The 22,869-nt window shown below is 44.3% G+C and overlaps 2 protein-coding genes across 7 annotated transcripts in view; one reads left to right on the forward strand and one right to left on the reverse strand.

Moving 5' to 3' along the window:
* Window positions 1-10,719, forward strand: part of TMEM266 (transmembrane protein 266) — an 86,530-nt gene extending 75,811 nt beyond the window's left edge. For all 5 annotated transcript variants that reach the window (XM_055715608.1, XM_055715607.1, XM_055715606.1 and 2 more), the window contains 2 exons: window positions 6,997-7,047; window positions 9,720-10,719. In XM_055715608.1, the coding sequence (XP_055571583.1) occupies window positions 6,997-7,047; window positions 9,720-10,303 (635 nt within the window). In that variant the 3' untranslated portion in view covers window positions 10,304-10,719. The remainder of the gene's footprint in view (window positions 1-6,996; window positions 7,048-9,719) is intronic.
* A 132-nt stretch (window positions 10,720-10,851) lies between these two features.
* Window positions 10,852-22,869, reverse strand: part of ETFA (electron transfer flavoprotein subunit alpha) — a 31,000-nt gene continuing 18,982 nt past the window's right edge. The window contains exons 10-12 of one of the 2 annotated variants that reach the window (XM_055715614.1): window positions 15,462-15,527; window positions 11,817-11,897; window positions 10,852-10,950 (exon numbers count right to left, since the gene is read on the reverse strand). In XM_055715614.1, the coding sequence (XP_055571589.1) occupies window positions 10,912-10,950; window positions 11,817-11,897; window positions 15,462-15,527 (186 nt within the window). In that variant the 3' untranslated portion in view covers window positions 10,852-10,911. The remainder of the gene's footprint in view (window positions 10,951-11,816; window positions 11,898-15,461; window positions 15,528-22,869) is intronic. The other variant, XM_055715615.1, reaches the window with a different exon arrangement.

Below are 22,869 nucleotides of genomic sequence, written 5' to 3' on the forward strand. Positions count from 1 at the left end.
AGTTTAAGATTAATATGCCACCCTTCTATTCCTCTGAGCAAGAACTGGATCCTAGCCCTGTTACTTTGTGTCACAGAAAGCTTATTTTAGCTATTCTTAGTCAAACTTTGATTTTTCTGGGGTTAGTGGCAAGTGTCTTGCTTTGGGGGACTGCTGCAATTTATGATCGTGCTTGGAGAAAAGTAAAGCTTGCTCTCCCTGTAGGTACGCACAGTTTTGTAAGCGAAGAAAGTAGGATATTGGGAGGGGAATGTGAAAAAATCTGGAGCTTCAGAGGGCTTCCCTTAAGATTATTCATAAGCTGTCTGAGAAGGCAAAGCAGGGCACTGGGAAGGATTTTGTCAGTTGTTCCTTGCAAGGCAGTCTGAGCTGGCTGAACACTTTTAAACTCTAAGCCAGTCCCTTTGGTGATCATCTGTTGGTGCTCTAAGAGAGCCCTGTTACTGCAGACAATAGATAAAAAATAGTTTATGGTTATTTTCAAATGTTGAAATGTATCTACTTTGAAGCCTACTCCTGTAAGTGGTTATATCTTAAGTGCACTCCGCTTCCTGGTTGAAGTCCATGTATCCATGGAAGAGTGAGGATTTGGCTTCTCTGTAGGTGCCTCTTTCAGGCTTTGTGGTTCTCTGTGCACTGATCCTCCAGGCAGGAATCAAAGGAATTAAACCTTAAGCAACACTTACATAAATGTGTATGCAGTTAGTGAAGTTAGGCTCTTGAATTTCACATTCACCAAATGGGTGGAGCAGAAACTTTTCACTTCCAGAAGTGGTGAGCATACAGTCACGCGTGTGAGGTTGAAGTTGTCTCCCATCGTTTAATGTGAAGAGGTGCGAAGACATTGCTGACAGGTATAGGAACACAGAACTTGAATTTTTTCCACTGTCCAAGCATGCAGCCCCTTTCATAATAACCCCTTTCATAAACAGATTGTGGTCCCTGTGACAGCAGTGAAGTATTTTGCCCTTCGCCGCCATTATAACACTGTTCCAGCATCTCGCTTTTCTAAATTATTAGAAATCTTTTCCTAATTCCCAGTCTACATTTATTTGTTGCCAGATTATAACAATTTGGTTTTGAATGCTTTTGCTTAAGTTATTCTTTCCCTGATGTTTACCCAGCATATTATTGTTTTGTTGGTAGCCATATTCTTTCTCAACCTTTGTCTTTCTAGACTCAACAAATGTGGCTATTTTGCAGAGACAGACTCCAGTTCCTCTGTGTTTGCTTCAGGCCGAGTGGAACAAGCCAACTCAGATGTGGATCTGCAGATCCATATTCATAGAGAACAAGGTTGGAAAGAGCACTCAGAGGTCCCCCAGGCCATCCTCTACCCAAAGCCACCCACCATGCCGACACACAGATGTCTTACATCTCAGCCATGCTCAACTCGGCACACAGTGCTCTTGCAGCATGATCTCCTGAAGCGAGGGCCAAAGCCACCCAATTTGCTGTCAGTTAAGGACCTTGGTTTTCTGTTCTGATTTTTCTGTCCCAGCAGTATCTGCTGATAATGGAGCTCCATGGAAATCCATATCCCAGGATTTCCTTCTGCATAACAGCTTCCATCTCAGGGTGATTTCTCACTTAGAACCAGGCTGAACCTGTCGCTCTGTTTCTGTGCAAAGTTAACTTTGACGAATCTTCTCAAGGTGGATTATCCACCTGCTCAGGTATCCATCCAACCTCTGCGGGGACTGGATAGCCATCTGAATGGAACAGTCGTGTGAGTGCTGCAGAATCTGCCTTCAGACGAGAAGCAGGGGAAGTCCCCCGGGACATGCCAGCTGGCTGTGTGTGTTTCCTGTTGGCACAAGCGTTCCGTGTTGCTAGAGGGGAAGGGAGAGAGATCTCCTAGGACCAGCAAAGCAAAGGGGAAAGACTCTGCTCAGGTCATCTTGCACAAGACCAGCAAGGTGAACTTAGAGAGTACAGCACAGCCTGGGGAGCATGGCTGTGCCCTAACAAATGGATGTACAAGTAAGCAGTGAGCTATACTAGGGCTGCTGAGGAGAAGAGGAGGTTCAGTCTGGTTGAGGATTTGGTAGTGGTGAAGTTCAGATGGCGAGGATCAGGCAGATCTGGAATGCCAGAGATTGTATGGCAATCTGCGGGGGAAAACTCCCTAGGAAGGTTACAGCTTCTTCACTGGGGACTTTCCCCCACGGATTGCCAGTCAACTCTCACAAACACCTATAGATGTGTTTTTTATGTACGTTACGTTTTCCTTTCTTACTGCAGTACAACGTTGTACTAAAGCTATGTTCTTTTTGGGCAAAGGCAGGTTGTGGCAGTGTTACTGGCTAGTGTCAGAGCAGCGTAGCTATTTCTAGAAGTGTTAGGCAGATAGTAACTTGATCTCATAGCTTGTGCCTTGAAAAGTCTGCCTGCTCAGAGTGTATTTTAGTGGGTTTTATTGCAAAGTGTATTTTATGCTACTTTTTTTTCCTCAAATGCTTCCAAGAAGACACCAGTAGCAGTGATGGAGGTGAAAGATCTCCTTCTTCAGAAACCTCCTAGAAAAGACGGCTTTCTGGAGGGAAGTCAGGGTAAGACATTACTCTACTTTGAGGACTCACATCCTCAGCGGTAGGCGACACAGCAGAAAAAAATAACCTTCCAGCTGAGAAAATTCAGCTTTGAGAGACAGAAGGCAGTACAGTCAGTGGCAATAAAAATATGAAGCAAAATACTTTACTAATGAAATGTTTTGAAAGAAATCCCTTTTTTTTTAGGCCTCTAATCTTAAAGATCTGCAGATGGTATTGATTGTATGCAAGGGGGTTGCAGACTCATTCACAAAAGTCAGTGATGAAACAAGGTCACTGTTGAGGGATTATAGAACTGAAAGAGAGATCTGCCTTGGTGGAATGTCATTTATGCATTTTGCCAAATTTATTAGGTTTTTATAGGGCCAGGAGAGAGAGATTACAGTGTTGTCTCTTGGGTCAGATGAGATTATATGGGACTGTGTTCTAAACAGTTTATTACTCCCTGAACCATTATAGTGTGTGTCCCGAGTCTTGCAGGAAAAGTAGAGGCAGGTAATTTGAAAACCTTCATCAGACAAAATCCAGTAGCTGTCAGACAGATCCTGACCAAGAAAGACACGTTTATTCAGTAGCAGAGGTTTGGGTAGCAGGCTAAGAGGTGGGGCTTCATCTGACTTTGCTGCACTTACAGCCTCACAGAAGTGGTTGGTTACCGTGTCAGGGAAGGCTGTTTTGGTTTTTGGTTTTGTTTTTATAGGTAGGAGTCTGAGCAGCCTTCCCAACCAGACATTCCCTTCTGCTTAGTGAAAACTCCCGATGATGCTGGAGTCAGATCCACTGTCTATTTGTGGTCCCACGTTAATCTGCTGCCTCCTCATACAGTTACGTACTTGCTGTCTTCCACTAGTAGGTGACGCAGTTCCAGGTGTCTCATTTTGACATTCTTATGGACCACAGAGAACGGCCTGTCTCTGCTCGTTCCTTCTCCTGCCCAGCAAAACCTTCTCTCAGCTGAATTCCTCCATAGTGCTCCTGCATATCTTAATGCTTCCCATCACTCTTGCTTTCCAGGGAAGAGTGCGGAACCATCCTTGTTCACCACAGGTTAGGATGGGTTTTCACGTGGGGAAGAGCTGCCTCTTCCCACTCTACTTTCTCAGGTCACAACTATTGGGCCTTCGTCACCAGATCTGTCACTGTATCTCCTGGGGATAAAGGCTTTCAGTGGGTATGTGTAGACGTGGCACTTAGGGACATGTTTGGTGGCAGTGTTAGGTTTGCAGTTGGACTCAATGATCTTAAAGGTCTTCTCTAACCTAAATAAATGATTTTGTGATTCCTCCTGGTGCATGTAGCAAAGGATCCCAATCACCATCCATAGACATTTTCCTAAGATTGCCATTTCCAGAGGAAATAAGAGGGAAATGCTTTTTCTTTCTACTTGTTGCCAGTTCATTAATTTCCTACGAAAACCATTTCAACACTGTTATGGTCAAAGACTTTTAAATGGGAAGTTTATCTTCTGGAAAAGGAAGTGCAGGTAATGTTGCTGTGTATTTGAAGAGGTGGGTTTATTTCTAGGAAAATCAAGTCTTCTGGATCCTGAAAGTACCAGGGTGGCAGAAAGAAGAAAAAAAAATGTTTTAAAAAAACAGGGAAACTATGAAAAATGAAACCAAAATACACTTGACAGCAGAAAACGCTATGTAGAATTTAAATAATACAAGCAATCTGCCCCTCCTGTAGAAACTGGTCGCCCCTGCTTGCTCATGCGAACTTCCTGCATGCCACCAGCTGCAAATGTCGTTGCACTCCTGACCCTGCTGGACTGCGGCAGGACCTTGTCTCATTGTATATCAGCATAAAGTACTTAAGCAGTGTTCCGCAGTAATGTGTAGGGCTGTACTTTTTATATATTTTATATGCACAAATAGTTGCTTTCAGTTGTATATTTGTGGCAGTTTTTTTAAACTGCTTGCCTTCAGCAATCTAGAATTTAATGAGAGATAACTGCAATTGTTTGTAGCCTTTTATGCCCAAAGCAGCTGAGACTCCCATATGGCTAAGATGAGTTTGTTAATAGTCAGTTTGCTTTAAGGTAATGATTCAGAAACTTAATCTGTTTTTAAAATATTTATTCTGCCACTGTTATTCCATTACTCTTCATTGTTTTTTATTAATAAGAAACTATTTGAGGTAAAAATATATGTATATTATATTTTACATACACATGGGTATATTTTTAAATATATATATATTATTTATAGATAAATAGATAAGCAATGTCAAACCATTACAGTAATAAGGCCATCACAATAACATTGAAGGGGGCAGCCAGGCAGCTCTCCCGATCTTGGGTGCAAGTGGTCGCACGCACAGCCATGACGGCTGGTGACTTTGCTCACCGCTCAGAGGCTCTGAGCAGGTGCGTTACGGCGTTTCCTCTGCAGGTGTTGAGCAGTGGCCCCTGCTGATATGACGAGTGGTCTGGATCTCCTTGCTAAATTGGCTTGAAAGCAGCTGATGGGTTTGAAAATCATGCCCTGGTACATTCTGTTGGTTGACAGGGGACAGCCGGGCAGTAAGTGTGTGCCATCCCAAGGAAGACTTGATTTGCGCCTTGCCGTAAGACATGAGAAGCAGATGAATAACTTTTCCAAGTCATTTTCTGTCTTTGGTGCAAAGCATCCCTCTTGGCATTTGGGGCAGATTTTGAGGAGAGCCAAGGGAAACGAGCACCCAGACCCCCAGTCGCTGCCCGGAGTGCGCTGTGTGCGCTTTTGGCAGGTGATGAGGAGGGGCAACCCCCACATGCAGAAGGTGCCAGAACATGCCCTCATCCAGGGCAAACTAGTTCTGTTTTCGAATTAGACTCTTAACTTAAATATGCTGGAAGTGCATCACCAGAAGCACAGCTAGGCAGGTATTTTCTGACGGTAGCTGAAGGTTCCACGCCTGTATCTATGCAGGCTGGCAGGTTTGGTGGCATTTAGAGTATAAATCATGCATGATTGAAATGAAGTGTATTTTAGTAGCGGGTAGCTGAAAAGCCTTGCAACGTACTCCTAATTCAGCGGCATTGCCTTGAGCTACTCTGAGGCCTCTTTTGTAAACTCAGACATTAGCACAAAGCACACCTCTGACTGCAGGCATTTAAAGATCAACAAGGGCCAAAAAAGCTTTTAAGATCCAATGAAACCAGGAAAACCACCATGTTGCCTTTCAGTGTCAGGTTAGATTGCCTTCTTACGAGTGCAGCTATTTCAGGTACAGAGTGCTTGGTGGTTTGGGTCATGTTGTGTGGAGAAAGTGTTCCCCAGAAAACATCTGTTTCTTTCACCTGCAAACCGCAATGTGCTGTGAAGAGGCAGGACTGTAGCCACACAGACCCAGGGGGATGAAGGAAATCTGGCTCAAAGGGATGAGCATGGTTCTCTGAAACATGGTATCAAAAAGAGCACTTAAAAGGAGAAGATGCTTTTAGAGTGCGCCATAGACCGCAAATTGGGCAGGTCAGGTTGCTTGTAAGCTTGACGTTCTTCCTCGATTGCCGGTACTGTCTTCCTAGCAGCATTATTTGCATTCTGCTCAGAATTGCATTAAGAGGAGTTTGTTATTTTCTTTTTCAGTGCCTTAAAGTGTTCTGTGTTCTGTAGGGTCACAGGAAATCCCACTGTCATCTGCAGCACCTAAAAGCTGTCTGTGCTATATAGCTGCTGCTCTCCCTTTTGTGTCACGTCTTCATGTCTGTCTGACCGTTATGGACGTTCAGGTGTAGCTCTCATGTACATACCACACCCCTGACTCGTAAAAATCTTTATGGTATGTTTTAAGCCAACAGATAATGTGATGTTAATGTTATGCTATTTATTACACATGTATGAGTAATATACAATGAAGTAACTCTGTATTCTTTCTGAATGGAAAAAAAAAAAGACATTATTTTTAGAATTATGGATTTACCATTAAAACTACATGGATGTACAAGTGCTGGAGAGCTGGCTTCTCTGGCTCTCTTTTTAGACAACTCGGTGGCGTAACTGTACAGCAGTTACCAGTTACAACTGTAACACCTGTGCTGGTGCCTGCGGTTCAGCCCATCGGGGTAAAGGCCAGCTCCGTCCTGGGGGAGGGGAGGGCCCTGCAGCCAGAAAAAGGCCAGTGTTAGGCTCGGCTTTCCAGGTGGCGAGAAGCTGGGCCGGGGCAACTGGTCAGCCCTGCGTCACTCTCTGGAAAGGTCCAGAGCATGTGTTCTGTGGAACCCAGCACGCCTCATTCCCAGGCTGCTGCCATAAAGAACCGCAATAAATGATAACCCTTATTTTGGCTGCAGCCACGGGGTGGGTGGGGTGTGTTGCCAAATCACACCTGTTCTGACCTAAAAACACACAAAAGGTGGTGCTCCGGGCGTGCAGAGCAGAGGAGAGCCTTTAACAGGGTGGGGTTTCAACCCCTTAATCAAATAAATGGTTTTCTAACAGCTGCCTTTCTGTTTTTCCAGAGGATGACATGAATAATTACATCAGTCGATACTACAATGAGCCTAGCAGTGGTAAGTTTTGCTGGAAAATGTAACTGTGAACTGCTTTTTTGCATTGTGCTGTGTGCTGTAAACCAGGCGAGACCGAACGATGGCGTAGATCCATCCTGGACGTGAAACCCACCGTGGCATCTCTTGGTTTGCTCCGTGCAAGTTTGTATTAAAAGGAATTTTCTGAAGGTTGAAGGACCACAGGTTTGCTCTTGCTGAAGGCAACGGTTTGGAGAGCTGGGAGAGGTTAGTTCCCCCCCGCTGGGCTGCCCAGTCTGCAGGGCGGTGCAGATGGGCCCGAGAGTGAGCAGCGTGGACAAAAAACCCGAAAAGATGTGGGGAGTTGGCTTCGCCCAGCACCGTGCTGGGAACCCTTCTGCCAGGTTAAACCGAGTGGCACGAAGCCCCTGCGGCCGCGCGGCCCCTGACCTGAGCTCAGGCGGCCACCCCGGCAGCGGCCCGGCGGGGGGGGGGGGTGGGCAGCGGCCTGGTGGGGCTGCCCCGGGGGGGGAGGGGTGGACGGCTGGAGCAGCACGGTAAGCGCACGCTGGGCAGGCGTGTACATGCCTCCCCCCTTCAGTTACCTGAAATGTCATGTACGTACGTACATATGTGTGTGTGTGTGTACGTGTAATGTATTATATAGATTCTCATATATACATAGGGCTCTATTAGAAGTGTGTCTGCATATACATGTACATATAGAGAAGATAGGTATATATGTGTATACATGTAAGTATAATATTATATGCATCTATTCCATATATATACCCCTATATAGATAGTATGTATACACAAAGTAGGACACATATAAAAAGATACATATATATGAGGATGTATCTGTGTATAACCTCTATATATTATATATATATAAATGTGTGTGTATATGTGTATGCATATAAAGCAATTATGTATTACAGGTGTATATCCCACATATATGCACAAAGGCAGAAGTAACAATATGAACATATGAGCATAATGTATCATATATGTATCTCCATACATATATCCCCATATATATGACATTATATATGTATAAAGTTGTGACTATATACATATATGTAAAGATATCTGTATATGTCTTTACATACATATGTGTGAGGCTGTGTCTGTATATACATACTTTATCTAAATACATATATTAAATACATTAAAATGTATAAAGATACATGTGAAGGGATGTGTGAGAGGAGGAAAGATGGCCTGAATATATGTATATATATTATAGATGTAACAAAATGTATTTAGGCGGGTATTACGTATTTATAGCTCCATATATAAATACACATGGCCCTATACACATATATAGCCATGTGTAAGTAACATAATAGAAGTGTAAGTGTATGGTTCTACATATGCGGGGTATAATGTGTTACATATTTATATCCCTGTAGATACAACCTGCATTGCAATACATAGGGAGGGAGGATGTAGGTGCTTATAAAAGGTATCTTGGTTTTTCGTGTGTGAGAAACACAGGTATATGTGAGAGACAGGGCCTGGGTATGTACATAGGTAATAATGTCTTTTATGTATATCCCCACATATATACACATGCATATATACTTGCATGTGCATATGAATATATGTACATTTCTCTATATATGTAAAGATCTATAAAGGTGATTCTGTGGTTGTGTATATACATAATATTTTTATGTAGTACATATAAAAAATGTGTACGTAGGTATAATGTATATGAGCCTATATAAAAATACATAAGGGGGTATATGTGTGTATAACCAATAGATGTTATGTATCATATATTAAAAGGTATGACTAATACTTTAAGTTTTTATAAGTATTCTGTAGTATATGTGTATCACATACAGGTATAATATATTATAAATCTACATCTCTATCTGTAAATTTCCCATATATACAGAGGAAAAAAAAAGGTAAGACTGTGTCTATATACACATAAACTAGATATAGCTAGAAAGAATATGTGCATGCATATATAGATAATACAGTATTATTTGTGTATGTTTAAAAAGACAGATGAAAAGGACATGGATGTGCGAGTGTCTGTGTATATACATACATACATACATACATAATTTTGTGTGTGTGCTCAAGTCTAGGTATAATGTATTATATCTGTATATCCCTATATATACCCCCCTATGTATTTTATTTATGCATACATATTTGTATGTACGTGCACATATATGTAAGTATATGGTATTATATATAGAGCCCCGTAACAAACTTGGAGATCGGCAGCAAAAAGTGTACCTACACGTGTGTTATGTGTATAATTTACAAGCTGGATCTGTGTACACCTGTATAGATGTATGTGATACTATTTATAGATAACTAGCCCTCTCTAATAAGGGTGCATATATATATCTGCCTATATAAAAGATGTGTGATCTAAACACAGGGAGATAGATAGCTTTAAATAAAGGGGTTGGGGTATGCAGGTATGTGTTCAGGTATGTATAATCACTTCATATACACTTTCTCCCCCCCCCCCCCCATATGCAGAACATTACATATATATATACACACACAGCTGGAGGTATATGGTGTTATTTATATATAAATGCACCCGTGTTACACATACGGTGATATATACCTGTAGGTGTAAGGGCAGCTCTGTAAGCCGAGGGGGCTGTGCGGCCTGCGGAGCCCCTGGACGCGGCTACCCCGCGGGGCGCTCAGCTGCCTCTCTGCTCTGTTCCCTGCAGACAGTGGCATCCCCGAAGCAGCCATCTGCATGGTCACCACCGCCGCCATCGACGTCCATCGCCCCAACATCTCTTCCGACCTCTTCACAGTGGAGGTGCCGATGCGCCTGGGCAGCACGGGGACGTCGGCCAGCATCACCTCGGGCAGCGCCTCGCGGTCGACCGTCAGCTCGGGCACCCAGGCCTGCAGCGAGATCAGCCAGACGCTGGGCTCCTCCCCGGACTGCAGCGAGGACGCTGCCAAGGCCGGTGCCAGCCCACAGGCCGACCTGGTGCCCGCGCAGCAGCGGGTAGCCCAGGCCATGGTGCAGGAGCTGCTGTCGTCCCTGTCGGAAGAGGCCTGCCTGGCCCAGAAGGGGCTGGATCCCGTCAACCTGAAGCTGCCCAGCCCGGCCTGCTCGGCGGGGGCCAGCCCTGACCTGGGCCACCGGCTCAGCGTCTACAACCGCAAGAACCAGGAGAGCCTTGACGTCTTCCAGCTCAAGCCGCTCATCACCTGCCCGCAGGGCGCCCCGGCCATCGATGAGAAGTACGGGGCGCTGGGGCCCCCAGAGCCACGGCTGGGCAGGGTTCCGGAGGCGTAGGGACGCTCTGGGCATGCGCTCATCATCACTGTGCTGGGGCACGAGGCTGCCACAGGCACGGCGACAGCACTGCAGGAAAGGCGTGAGAGCCGCGGCCTCCCCCGCAGCAGCCGCCAGCCCAGGGTGAAGCCAGCGTCGCCTCTGGGCCAGCCGGGCCCTACGGCGTCTTCTGCAGCACGAGGGCCCTTCCAGCAGTCTTAGGCCAACATCGACCCACAGTGCCTGGGGGGACAGACGAGGGACCTGCCCTGCCCCCAGCCGGGCGGTGCTCCCGGGCACCGTGGGCCTTCCAGCAGTGCAGGGCCCAGCCCCCCCACGGCGCCCGGGGGCAGGACGGAGCTGCGGGACAGCCTGGCCCCCCGGCCTGACCCCACGCAGCGGCTGAGTGGGGCTGGGAATAAACACTGACAAACGTACCGGCTCCTGTGCTGCCTCCTGCCTCGGAGCCCTTCTTCATTCCCTTCCCCTCCTGCCTGTCTTCCACCCCACCACCACGCCGCGCGCTACCCCACTGCCCGCCCAAAAAGAAGTACCACAGCGGCCCCCTCTTTCCAGTACAAGCCTTTATTTGCCCTTAGGGACTGCAGTGCGGGGTCCGTCGCCGTCCCTCACTTCTTCTTCAGGAGCTCCGTCATCTCGGGCACTGCCTGCGAGCACCAGGGCCAGGGTAGTGCGTGCTCCCCCTCTGCCCCCGCCTCCCCCCAACCTCTCCATGTGCAGCACCCAACCCCCCAGTCACTCCCCACCCTCCTGCCCAGCACAGCACTCCAGGGGCTGTGGGTCACCCCAGCTCACAGCACTCCCCACTTCTCTCCTGCTGAATAAAGCCTCTTAATTATTTAAGAGTGCTACATTTCCATTAGGTGGAAATAATGCATTCGTACAAAATTTATTAAGGAAATTGTCTACATGGTGTTTCTTCAGAATGGGACTGTCTCTGGCTTACGGAAGGGCCTGTGCTCGCCGCTGAGCCAGCGGGCATTATTTCAGGAATGGCATTAAGTGCTGGCAGAGCTGCTGCCCACGCCTCGTCACAGAGCCACTACAAGCTCCCGCCACTCAACGCAGGCGGCTCGCACACGTGAGGCACAGGCACTGGTGGGCACGGTCTGGCTCACAGCTCGGAGAGAACTGCAAGCTCCTCACGGGCATCAGTAAGGCAGCACGCCCAGGAAAAGACAAAACCTCCTCCTGCCAACGCTGTACTGTCATACTTTATGAAGCTTACAAATACACAGAAGCACCTACGTGCAGTTCTTTCGCGAAATGGTTCATGTTCAAGAAACAGAACAAAGGCAGGCTGGCTGTGACACCCCCCAGCGCACACACTGCTGCTACTTGCAGGGACTGAATTTTGAGTGTGAAAACGATGAAATCAGAAGGCAAATTCTTGCACAAAATGACCCAAAGCAAATACCCTCACAGAGACACCTTTAACACTCCCTAGACTGTATTATCTAAGATGGTGGGTCTCTGAAACAGTTGCCCCGCACACGTCCAAGCTGAGCCTCACCTGAAACAGGTCTGCCACCAGTCCATAGTCTGCCACTTGGAAAATCGGAGCTTCCGGATCCTTGTTAATGGCAACAATGGTCTGCAAGCGACAGCAAAGCAGCGTGTGAACAGAGACACTGGATTAACATCCAGGGCCGGGTGACAGTGCCACGCCCTATCCAGGAAACACGAGCTAAACCCTCTCCAAGCCCCTAGAAGCAGAAGATGCGCATCACGGCATTTAACGAACATTTCCTTTCCGCCTCAAAAAACAAACCAACCCAAACAACCCCCTCAAAAAACCCTCCCTTCCCCGCTTGTTGCATACATCCAGGCTATCCTTCCCTGTTGGAGAGAGTCTAGAAAAAAAATTGCAAAATATTATCTGCAAGATCTAAGCCATTACAGAAATAACTCGAGGTAGCCTTTAAAGCAAGTACAATAAAGCCATGGCTAAAGGCCTCTGTACCTACTATGGAACATATCATTTGGTTTGTCACACAGCAGAAGAACAGGTGTGATCAAAGTCCCAACACCACAGTCCAGAAAAGGTCTGTCTTGGTTTAAACTCTGCCATACCAGTAAATCATCCTCTAAATCTCTGCGACAGCTTCCAGCAAAATAAGTGCGGCTGTCCACATCAAAACCTGCAACAGGATGGGGAGCACTCCATAAAGGATGGAGAAAAAGGAAAAAAAAGACAACGGCTCATAAAATGAACTTTACACCGAGCAGGCAGTCTAAACCAGACTTCCACCTCAGCGCTGCCAGCGTGAACTCGGTCAGATTGAAGGCAACATGACTCCTTGGGACAGCTTTACCCCAACAGTTATTTGATACATTTACCTGCCATTCCCAGGGAGCCACAGCTCATGTCTCTCTTTTGTTCCTTCCACTGAATGTACTTGTCCGGCAAAATTAATGGCTCAGTAGCATACACTTAGTGGCAGTAACTCAAAGATAAAAGTTTGCAAATCCTGGTTTCAGACCCACAGAAATGTTTTTGCCTCACAGGCCATTTGTATCCTGTGACTCACTATAAAGAAGGACCACATCGTATATGCAAGAAGGAAGCACCTACAGCAGAGCTGGGCTGCTGCCCTCTTGCCAGCTCACAGCCAGAAACCTGCAAGTTCCAGTCATGCCTCCCCTGAAGTATTTTCCCTGGAGTTTACCCCCATTTGCAAATGCCAGCTGCCACTGACAGTTCTACAGTGCAGGAAGCAAAACCCAGGCTGACACCGGAGGCCATTAGCTCAGCAAAGGCTTTTTCCACCCGTACTCTGAGGCCCTGCCACACTCCACAGAACCATCCGCAGGGGCAAACGCTGAGGCCAGCACTTGATGACACTTTGGGGGCTGCCAGCTCTGTCCTTGTCACAAAATGATTTAACACCGGTTGGTTGCAAAACTGTCTTAAGCTTTAGTTTGGCAGCCTAGTCCTTCCTCTGTCTCCAGTAGCTGAAGTAACTTTTTAGTAAGATCTGGTTCTCTACCTCATCACTAAATCAGACTTTTCATGGTAAGAAGCAAAAGCATCACCTTGCTTGCAACAGAGATTTGCAAGTTAAATCTCTTCGAAAGAAAAGAAACTGTAGCTGCCTCACGAGGGAAGTAAAAATAAGGAAAGAAAGCAATGACGATTCTCCAGGTCTCCTCAAAAGCTGCATTTTCTAGCTTGCTATAAAAGGACAAACAAATTATACATTTCACTTGGTAGAAAGCATCTGACTGCTTTGGAAGATGTATGCTCAAGTGTGCCAGTTCACAATGCCAGATAATTCAGTGCTGAGGGAAGACGGGGGACACTCCAGAAAGTTCCCATGGCTGCGTAATTATTTGTAAAAACTGGATCTTTTCAGTAACTACAACACCTACAGGCTTGGGCTAAAAGGAAAGCAGAACACTTTTCAAACACAAATAAGACTGAACTTTACAATACACACATTTGTTTACACTAGGAAAACTACGATAGATGGGAGAAATTAAACTGCAAAGTATGCATCTCCTATCAACGAATTCCATCTGTCCTTATTTCCTATACAAGAACATCTCAAAATACCAAACGTGGCATTGGAAGAGCCAAAACAAGCTGAGGTTTTGCTGTTGCAGTATGGGACAATAGTGCTGCCCAATGTTTTTATATTGTTTTATATCAAAGGTAATTCTGACACTTAAAGTAACAGGTTCCCAGTATTGCTGGTAGTCTTGACTGAGATAAGGCAGGAGAGAGAAATATAAAACAGGGTCAGACCAAGTTTTAAGCAGCTTAAAATACAGAGTTCTCAGCCAACGGCTGATACTAACCCCACCTGCCCATCTTCCCCTCGCCCAAAAGCACAGCTGGAGACCGAACGCCTCGGAACCCAGACATTCTCCATCCTGTGGCCCATCAGATGCTAGCAGGGTCCAGAGGCAGCCAAGGACGACTGTGGTAGTACTGCACCCGAGCTGCTCTCACGGACTCTCCCACCGCCTGACAGTCCCTGTTGTCTCCCTGTTGCTGCACTGTGAGCAGAAGATACTGTTGCACGAAGACCCGTGAGCACACACCGCTACAGACACCATTATTCACACTGCTCATTAGTGACCTTCATACCCCTGCCCATCGTTCATCCTTCATTTCTAATTTCAGTTGTTTTTTCTCGTTGTGTCGACTAATGCCGACACCAATTGAGTCCCTGACTTTAGAAGACTGAGGCCCCAAAAAAGGTGCTGTATGCCAAATCCAGCTTACGTGACTTTGCCCAAAAGATACTTAAGTAATATATGCAAAAAGAACTACATTATAAGAAAGCACAGACTGTCCTACCACACAGGCTGGCTTGTGAGGACAATTATCAGTCCCATAAACCCACTGGTCTATCACTGGTTAAACACAAGGATCTGCCTGTAACGTTTTGCAAACCTTTTCCTCAGTTTTATAAGCTATTCAAAGTTCTGCGTTTGGTTTCTGCCAGAAACCGTTAAGTTCACTCCCTGGGAATAGAAAAATATATATATATATATATATATCCTTTTTCTAAAACTACTAACAGGGAGGCAGGACAACCTACAGTTTCTGATGTTTGGCATTCGATAGTATGATTCAGCAGGCAATTCTCCTCTGTACAAACACTGTACTGTGGGCCAAACTGGCAATCCCTATTTCAGATTATTTGCTTTGGCAACTAATGAGTTAAACCTTTTAAAGTTTTACTGCCATTTTATAATAGGTTTCCATTTGAATGGCTAAATGCAAGAATGTCAGAGACATCTTTTACTTTATGGAATAGTAAGTTCATAATTCAAATTGCACATTGTTATGCATGAATTAATATGTCATACTCTGAAATAAACGCAAATGGAACTATTGTATAGAATGCAGGCATGTGTGGTTTTTTGTGGGTTTGGTTGTTGCCTGTTTTAGAAAAAAGTCAATTAGCTGCTTCTACTTACCACTTTGGGTTGTAGTGCAATGGTTTTTCTACTGTGTTAGATGTTTTGCCACAATATTTTTTATTGGCAAGGCTTAGAGGGCTAGCATGTTTTAAAGAAGCAGACAAATGGGCAATCTTAACATTCAAAAAAACTGGAAAACTGGCTAAAGTACTGATGTAAAAGCAAGAAAGTAAACTCATTTCCTTCCTCAAAAATCTTTTCTAGCACATCCATCTTTATATACCTTGCTGTCTTTCATTCCAGCCAAGTGTTGGATTGCTCCAGATATTCCCACGGCAATATAAAGTTCCTAGAAAAAAACAAAAATGAGACATTTTTGGTACCCACGACATAGTTTCAGTAAGCTCGCACTAAACCTTACTCAGAATCAATTACATGCAGTAGTTTTTACATTACAGTAGTTTTCAATATTAAAGACAGCTGATGATTGGTTGCCTTCCCCACTTGGGCATGCAATGCAACTGTAAAATGAGAATCCCAAAGAGGCATCTGGCAAAGATAGATGAGAGAGGGGAGGAGAAGAGGAAGAAAAAAAAAAAAACACAAAAAACCCCCAAAAGGTCTGCATCAAACATAAGACCTGAACGCACAAGACTGCTGCTCAGCTAGAAGACAGGGCGATCAGTGTTACCCATGGCCCTGGAGATTCCCAATGCAAATATTAAGGAACGTATAACCTACAAATGGATAATGCAGTCGCCTGAAGAGAAAACCCAGGTTTTTTTGCTTGAAGCCCCTAGGATCCTTTAAGACAGAATGCACAATGCTGAAATCCAGGTCTTGAAATCTTTAAAAAGTCCCCTATGTGGCAGGATAAAACCCTTCAGATACTGCGGTGGGCTAGTGCACCATACATTTGTTGTGATAGTTTCTATTATTCACCCCAACCTTCAATCCTCATACGCCCTGAAGCTTTTCTTCCTCCATTCACTATCAGCTCCTGCTCAGGGTGAGTGAAGAAGCACTTCCCAAGGAGGCAACAACACGGAGTAGATCTTTATACTTTGGGGGTCCCAATCCAGCATCTCCAAAGAGACTTGTATTCAAAAGAGACAGAACTGTGTACGCAAAGAGATCTCTATCGACAGCTTTAATTCACAGCAGAAAAGTATTTTTTCCCCTCAGGCTGAAAGTCATCCAGGCTACAATCTATCCAAAACTAAGTCTATTTTCAGCTCCGTGACAGTTGTCCCACCACCAAAGGAGTCCAAGTAGCAGTCAAGCCTGTACTGTTTAGCTACCTAATTCTACAGAAGACGACACAAAGGCTGTACTTCTCACCAACTCATTCAGCAAGAGGAAACTAACACACAAAGCTAGTCAGGAGATTGTCTGTCAAAACCAATTAAAAGGTGGTATTTATACAATGTTTGGAGAAGACGCAACCTCAAACGCTAACAGAATTTCTTTTTTTAAAATACCAAAGTTAGTCCATCTTTAAGAACACAGAAATCTAATTCAAGAAATTATTTTTGAGGCCAGCGAGGGTAAGGGGGTCAAAAAAAAAATCTTTTCCCTGTGCAACTGAAGATGTGCATTACAGTTAAGTGGCTTTTAACATGCAGAACAAAGCACAGCTGTGGAACAGGCACAGACCTACAAAAGAGGCTGGCAAATGAAGGTGTTCAAATACAGAGACCACGCAGACTGCTTGTTCCATACAGGCCTGACAGTCATTATATAAATTAAAGGAAAAAAAGATTATTGTTTTCTGACGTTTCTACAGCCACAGATTTCACCTATTACATCAGCTTTTAAACAGGAATAGATAAATAAATTTTTATGAAGCTTTTCTACAAAAGCTATCTCCTGTAAAAATTGAAGGGGAGGAAAAACAGCAGGAATAAAGTATTTCCTATTAAAAAGGCTTGCTTTGAAATTGAAACACAGAACCTAGTCTATGTATTTCCACAAAAAGACACAGCTGTTGAAGACGCTCAGAAATTTCTTAGCCTCGGTAGCTTTTTACTGAGTAGATTACTATTAGAGGTCAACCCATTTGAACCGCAGCTGCAATGTAATATAATATGTCCATATAAGAACCATAGTAAGAATGCAGTATTTTAATTATACCAAATAAAAGAACAGATGTTACAGGAGAAATTATTCTAACATCATATAGTCTTTAATGCCATTTTAATACTTTTTTAAAACACATTACTGTAATGCAATTTTTTTTTTTTTTTTAGAGCAATTCATTAAGTGCCAGTCATCTAGACTACCAGATACTCTTATCAGTCTGTTTAACATTGTCAAGTTCAGTCCTTGGAAAGCATCCAGCTAACCAGGAGCCAGATGCCTACGTGTATATTCTATTAAAATATCTAGGAAAGACAAGGATGTTTCATTAAAATGACATTTATAAATCACCAGGCTTATCTAAAAAGCCTTTATTATGCATCTAAGCCATACCCTTCTAGGTCCCGGGCCTCTGGCTCTCTGGCTAAGCTAACGGGCCCGCTCAGTAACACTGAGAGCAGACCGCCTCAGGAACGTCTTCGTACGAAGAACACATAGGACAGCATGTCCCTTACCAATAGTTCTGCATTGTGAAATAAGATTTCACCGCTTACATCTTAGTTTAAATCTGTTCTGCAGTTTCATAGGAGGGACACAAAGGACCCACAAGGTCTGAATGATGAAGATTCAGGACTGTTCAGCGCTCTCCAAGGAAGGAGATTCAACTGGTCAACCAGAGAGGTCATAAATGACTCAGAAATTCAGATCTCGGAAGTTTTCAGGGTAATATCCTTGTTTGCACATCTCCCCTGAAATCGTTCACTTCTATCATGCCTTTTTCTGAGCCCTACCATTCCTACTGTGTTAGCGTTCAAACTCCCAAGTCAGGGCTGTAGCCCCAAGCACTAGGAATCAGTCAGGGAGGAAAAGGGAAAGCAGACTGGCACCAGAGCAGCACCCTTCCAGCTGGAGTGCCACATGCCTGCCATCGCAGCAGAGAGCACATTAAGGTCTGGAAGGAGATCTTCAAAAAAAAAAGGAGTTCATCAAAGCTCATCTATGCAGGAGACCCATGCCAAAGCACAAAACCGCATGAATCACAGTCTGGATCATGCCTCTCAGGTGCCAGCAAAGATGGCTTTACACCAACTTCCAGTTCCTGCTTTCTGGATCCCTGGAAGCTGCTCTAATTACTGCTGTCAGGTGGCTGATCCACAGCCTACAGTTACAGGCACTTACATCAAAGTCCAGGACACGGAGCAGCATTTATCAACTCCCTGGTGCTTGTGCACAGGCAGGTTTCACTGAAGGGCTGCTGCCAGCGCTGTGCCACATGAGAACGGCATAACAAAACAGCACACCGATTCTGTACCAACGGGCTCACTGCACCGGCTGATACAAATTAAGTCCCAAAAGCAATTAAAGTCAAAGAAACTTTTGGTGTGTAAGGGCATGGCGTCAGATTAAGACAATTGTCTTGCCTCACAGTAACTTAATTTCACACAGGAAATAATTACTGCACACATGACAGCCATACCACAAATCTGTATTTTTCGCGAAGTACATCATGAACACCAGCACAGCAGAAGGGACACCAGAGAAGAGAGGTAACAGCAAGAAAGAGCACAATGGAGGAAACACGCAGCACAGGAAGCTGAATGGACCAAACAGCCCGAGTGCACAAAGCAGAGGGCAGGGAGGCGCAATCAGGACGTACCTAAAGATGTGCTGTTGCAGAAAAGGCCTGGTATGCCAGCAATGGGAATACGTGAAGCGGGGAGCATGAGCATGCAGCATACCCAGTAGGTTTCTCACAGCAGCAGCCAAAGCTCATTCTGCCAGTTTGCTGGCACAAAGGCCAAAAGCGTTTCATTTGTCCTCCCACACAATAACCCACAAGTGGGAGCCAGGACCCTGACAGAGACCTCAAAGTTTGTAAGCACATATTTGCATCACAACAACCCTAAAAAGAAACAAAACTCCAAGTCCCACATTTATCCTATTCAAAGGGCCAGATTCCAAATCAAGAATCCAACTCCTCATTTGCTATCTGAAGTACTAATGTAGCCTTGGGTTGTTTTTTTTTTTCTTCCGACAAACATGACTGTGTTATGTCTTGTAGCATACTCATTGTATGCTAATCATTAAATAATTAAATCCCTTTGCTATCCCCCCTAAAGTCCTATTTCTGCGTTAAACTTACCCAACTTAGATATTAGGGTCTACAGCAAGTCTTCACGTGTGCAAATCTGCACAGCTGGCTCCAGAATCCACATAGCCAGTTACACACAGCTTGGATAAGTGTCACCAGAGTGCTGTATGTGGATGATTATAACTACCAATATAGCAATGCAGTTATTTTCCTGTGCACACTGACTCTTCCGATTATTTACAGAATAATTTGCTGCATGTAGTATTATTTCACTTTTATTTGTGAGAATATTTTAAAATGCCTTAGGCTGCCTTGGGGCAATTAAGGTACATTTGTGTAAGAGAACCACAACAACAGTTTTTAGTTGCAACTTACAGTGACTTTAAATGCTGCTGAAAGAGACTACTGTGCATCCACAGGTGCAACACAAGATGAGGTAGTCATTTTGCCGGCATGCTGTCAGCTACTATTGATTTTTACGACAATTTTTGAATTACACTGAAAATCTTCAGTGTACATCAATTTATCATGCTACCAGTGGCATGCTTTTAAACAGGCTAGTTTAATAAACCCCTTTGGCACACATACTCTTTTTAAAGGCAGCTCTGGTATTTTATTTTCTTTGCAAGAGTGAAAGGACAATGAAATTAGAAAGGAATCTTTGTAATGAAAATTGCTTCATACAAGTGATTTCTTCCAATTACAAGCTATTAACCCAATAAAGTATTTTCTGGCTTGACATTAGTTCATACATATTACACTGTATATCAAACAATTACCTGCTATGCACTGCTTCGATGCATTGAGTATGTTCCACTCAAGAAGCACGCATTACTAAACTATATCCCAACTACAGTTTCTTTTTCACTTAAAGAACCTTTGATCGGCCAAGCTACGTAATTACTCTTAAGCGCGGTTAGGGTGTCTGCTGGAGTGCAGGGCCACACAGCAATTTTTTTTCTCTCTCTAGGGAAAAGCACATCAATTGCTTTCAGCTAAATGCACTCACATATGAATATTTTAGTACAATTTAATGTTTCTGCACCAACCCCAAAGGAGCAGAGCATCAATTTGTGAACATAGTTTTCGTGGAGTTAAAAGCTACACTGGATAATGTAGGATGAAAGGGGTTGTCAATCCTTAGCTTTTTAGCAAGCCAGAGAAAGGTAGTCTGTAAATTCAGTCCCAGCTGCACACAAGCAGCTCTCTGAAGTTTGCCACTATAAAGCGACTTTTCAACAATAGTGAATTATCAGAGGAGATAATCCAAAAACAATTTCCCAAGCACGGTCAGTTTTCCCAACACTATTCCCTCTGCTAGCTATCTAACAGCCTCAATCATTTAGATTCAAAGTGCACCTGCTGGTATGTTAGTAACACCCACAAACATCATGTACAAATAACACATTCCTACAAAGAAGCTAGCTGAAGGCTGAAGAAATAATGTACCATGAGAAACATTAGTTTCTTAATATTCTCTTGTACGTGTACAAAATTAGGAAGTAATGAAGACCTTATTATCAATAAACAAGGAGTAGAACATCTTTAAAGTAAGTACAGTCTAGAGACAGGAGTGATACCTCTCATGAAGCTAAGGGAATTAATTAGTTTATTCTGTTGTAAGTAATTTTAGGTAAGAGCTAGAGAACAAAAAGCAACAGAAACACTGGAATAAAATATACCTTGTTTCACTTCCCCTACGCTTCCCCACAAGAAAACATGGGAAACAAAACTTAACAGATATGCTAACCTGAGCAAGCAAATGATCCCTAGGAAACCAATGGGAAGTAACAGCAAAGAAGAGTTAGTATCCACTTACTACACAATGAAACCATGAGTCACTTGTGCATTTTGGAGAAAACAAAACCGGGCTAGGTGAAATATTTGATTGATTCGCCACCAAATACAAATAAACACTAAACATAGGAATAACACAAATAACGTGATACTGTCTCTCTCCCTTCCTGCTACTCCAAAAGCAAGCAGATGACTACTAAGCGCTAGAAAGCTACCCACTGCACTGAAAGGGACTGCCCAGTAAAATACTGGGGCATATACAAGCTCAGAAAGCATCCCATCCTCTTGCTGGAGCAACAGGAATTCCACTCCTCTGTAAGAGACTACTCTGCAACTTCATGTATCTCTCTGCTTCCTTGCTACTCGGCTTTCCTTTTCCTGCTTCTAATCTCACCCCACTCCTGCATTTTCTACCTAATTTAACATGTTAAGTTGTTCCTGTTCTTCCATGGCTTTGGTGCCTTTCAGCTGAACCAACATCTACCTCTTCAGCATCTCAACTGAAGCTGCACCTACCGCTTTCAACATGCCTCTTTTCCCCTCATTATTACTGTCAATTCCTGACCTCCCTTTTGAAGTTCCTGCAATCCATTACATCCAGAGAGACCCTCTGATATGAAATCGAAGCTTAAGCACTGAAGCTAAGCAGGTCAGCAAGTTTACTCCTGGCAATCGTATCAGAACTACACTGAATTCCCATCTGCCTTCCCCACCCGAGGTTTCTCAGCACATGCGATACCCAAATGCATCTGCCCTCCATGCAATCATACCATGTCTAGCACGATCATCTAGGCCAGTGTCAATTATTGCTACATCATGTATTTCCTAACTTCTGCCTTCCTCAGTTTGCCATCTCATTTTCTTGTTGCCTGTTAGTATTTTGTGCCCTACGTTGAAAGCAACAAGGTAGCAGCAACTGAACACCAAAAAAAACCAAACCCAGGTTCTTCCAGGCTATGCTTCCCCTGCTGGGTGGACCCTCTGTATGGCACCCTCCTCAAGAAGAAAGCCTTGCAATGAAGTCCGGGATGGTGAAGGTGAGGTGTTTAGCTGTGGTCCACCAATGGCTGACCCCAGATGGACACCTTGAGTCCTACAATTGTGAAATACTGGACTGGCCATGTCTTCCCTATTGCCACCTAGGAAAACCTATAAAGCAAGCTAAAGCGGATACAGAACTGGAATCTGAAAGAACAGACTTCAATACAGGAAAATACAATAAATTAGGAACGAGTGAACATTTAAACTCTGAAGAGACTAAACTAGAAGGATGCCCTTCAGGCAGCAGCAGATTCTTTGTAAGGTCAGAGGATAACATTAACAGCCTAAAATTACATACACTTTCTGGAAAAAAAAAACAAACCTTCTCAGTGCCTCTTGAGGGTTTTTTTGTTTTTGAGGAGTGGGGGGAGAAGCTGAGAGCAAGATAATCCCAGTACAACTCCATCTTCCTTCAAAAGCTAAAGGGAGAATATAATTACAATAGGACACCAGGGAAAACTTGGGAGACCATGGGGATCCAAACATATGTGCCTAGTGGCACTGCTGACAGTGTAGGATTTCCCACCCGAATCCCAGATGCTGCTCCAGAAGGAAGTCTCCAGGTCCCGCACAGTAACTACCAGCCCTGTGAATGTAGTTTTAATACCCCAGATGGCTGAAGTGGCATTACACACCTGTTTGTAGGCATTCAGTCATGCCCTATGTGCCCCTTCCTCACAAA

The sequence above is a fragment of the Falco cherrug genome, chromosome 7, assembly GCF_023634085.1.
Source record: "Falco cherrug isolate bFalChe1 chromosome 7, bFalChe1.pri, whole genome shotgun sequence".
Classification (NCBI taxonomy): Eukaryota; Metazoa; Chordata; class Aves; order Falconiformes; family Falconidae; genus Falco; species Falco cherrug.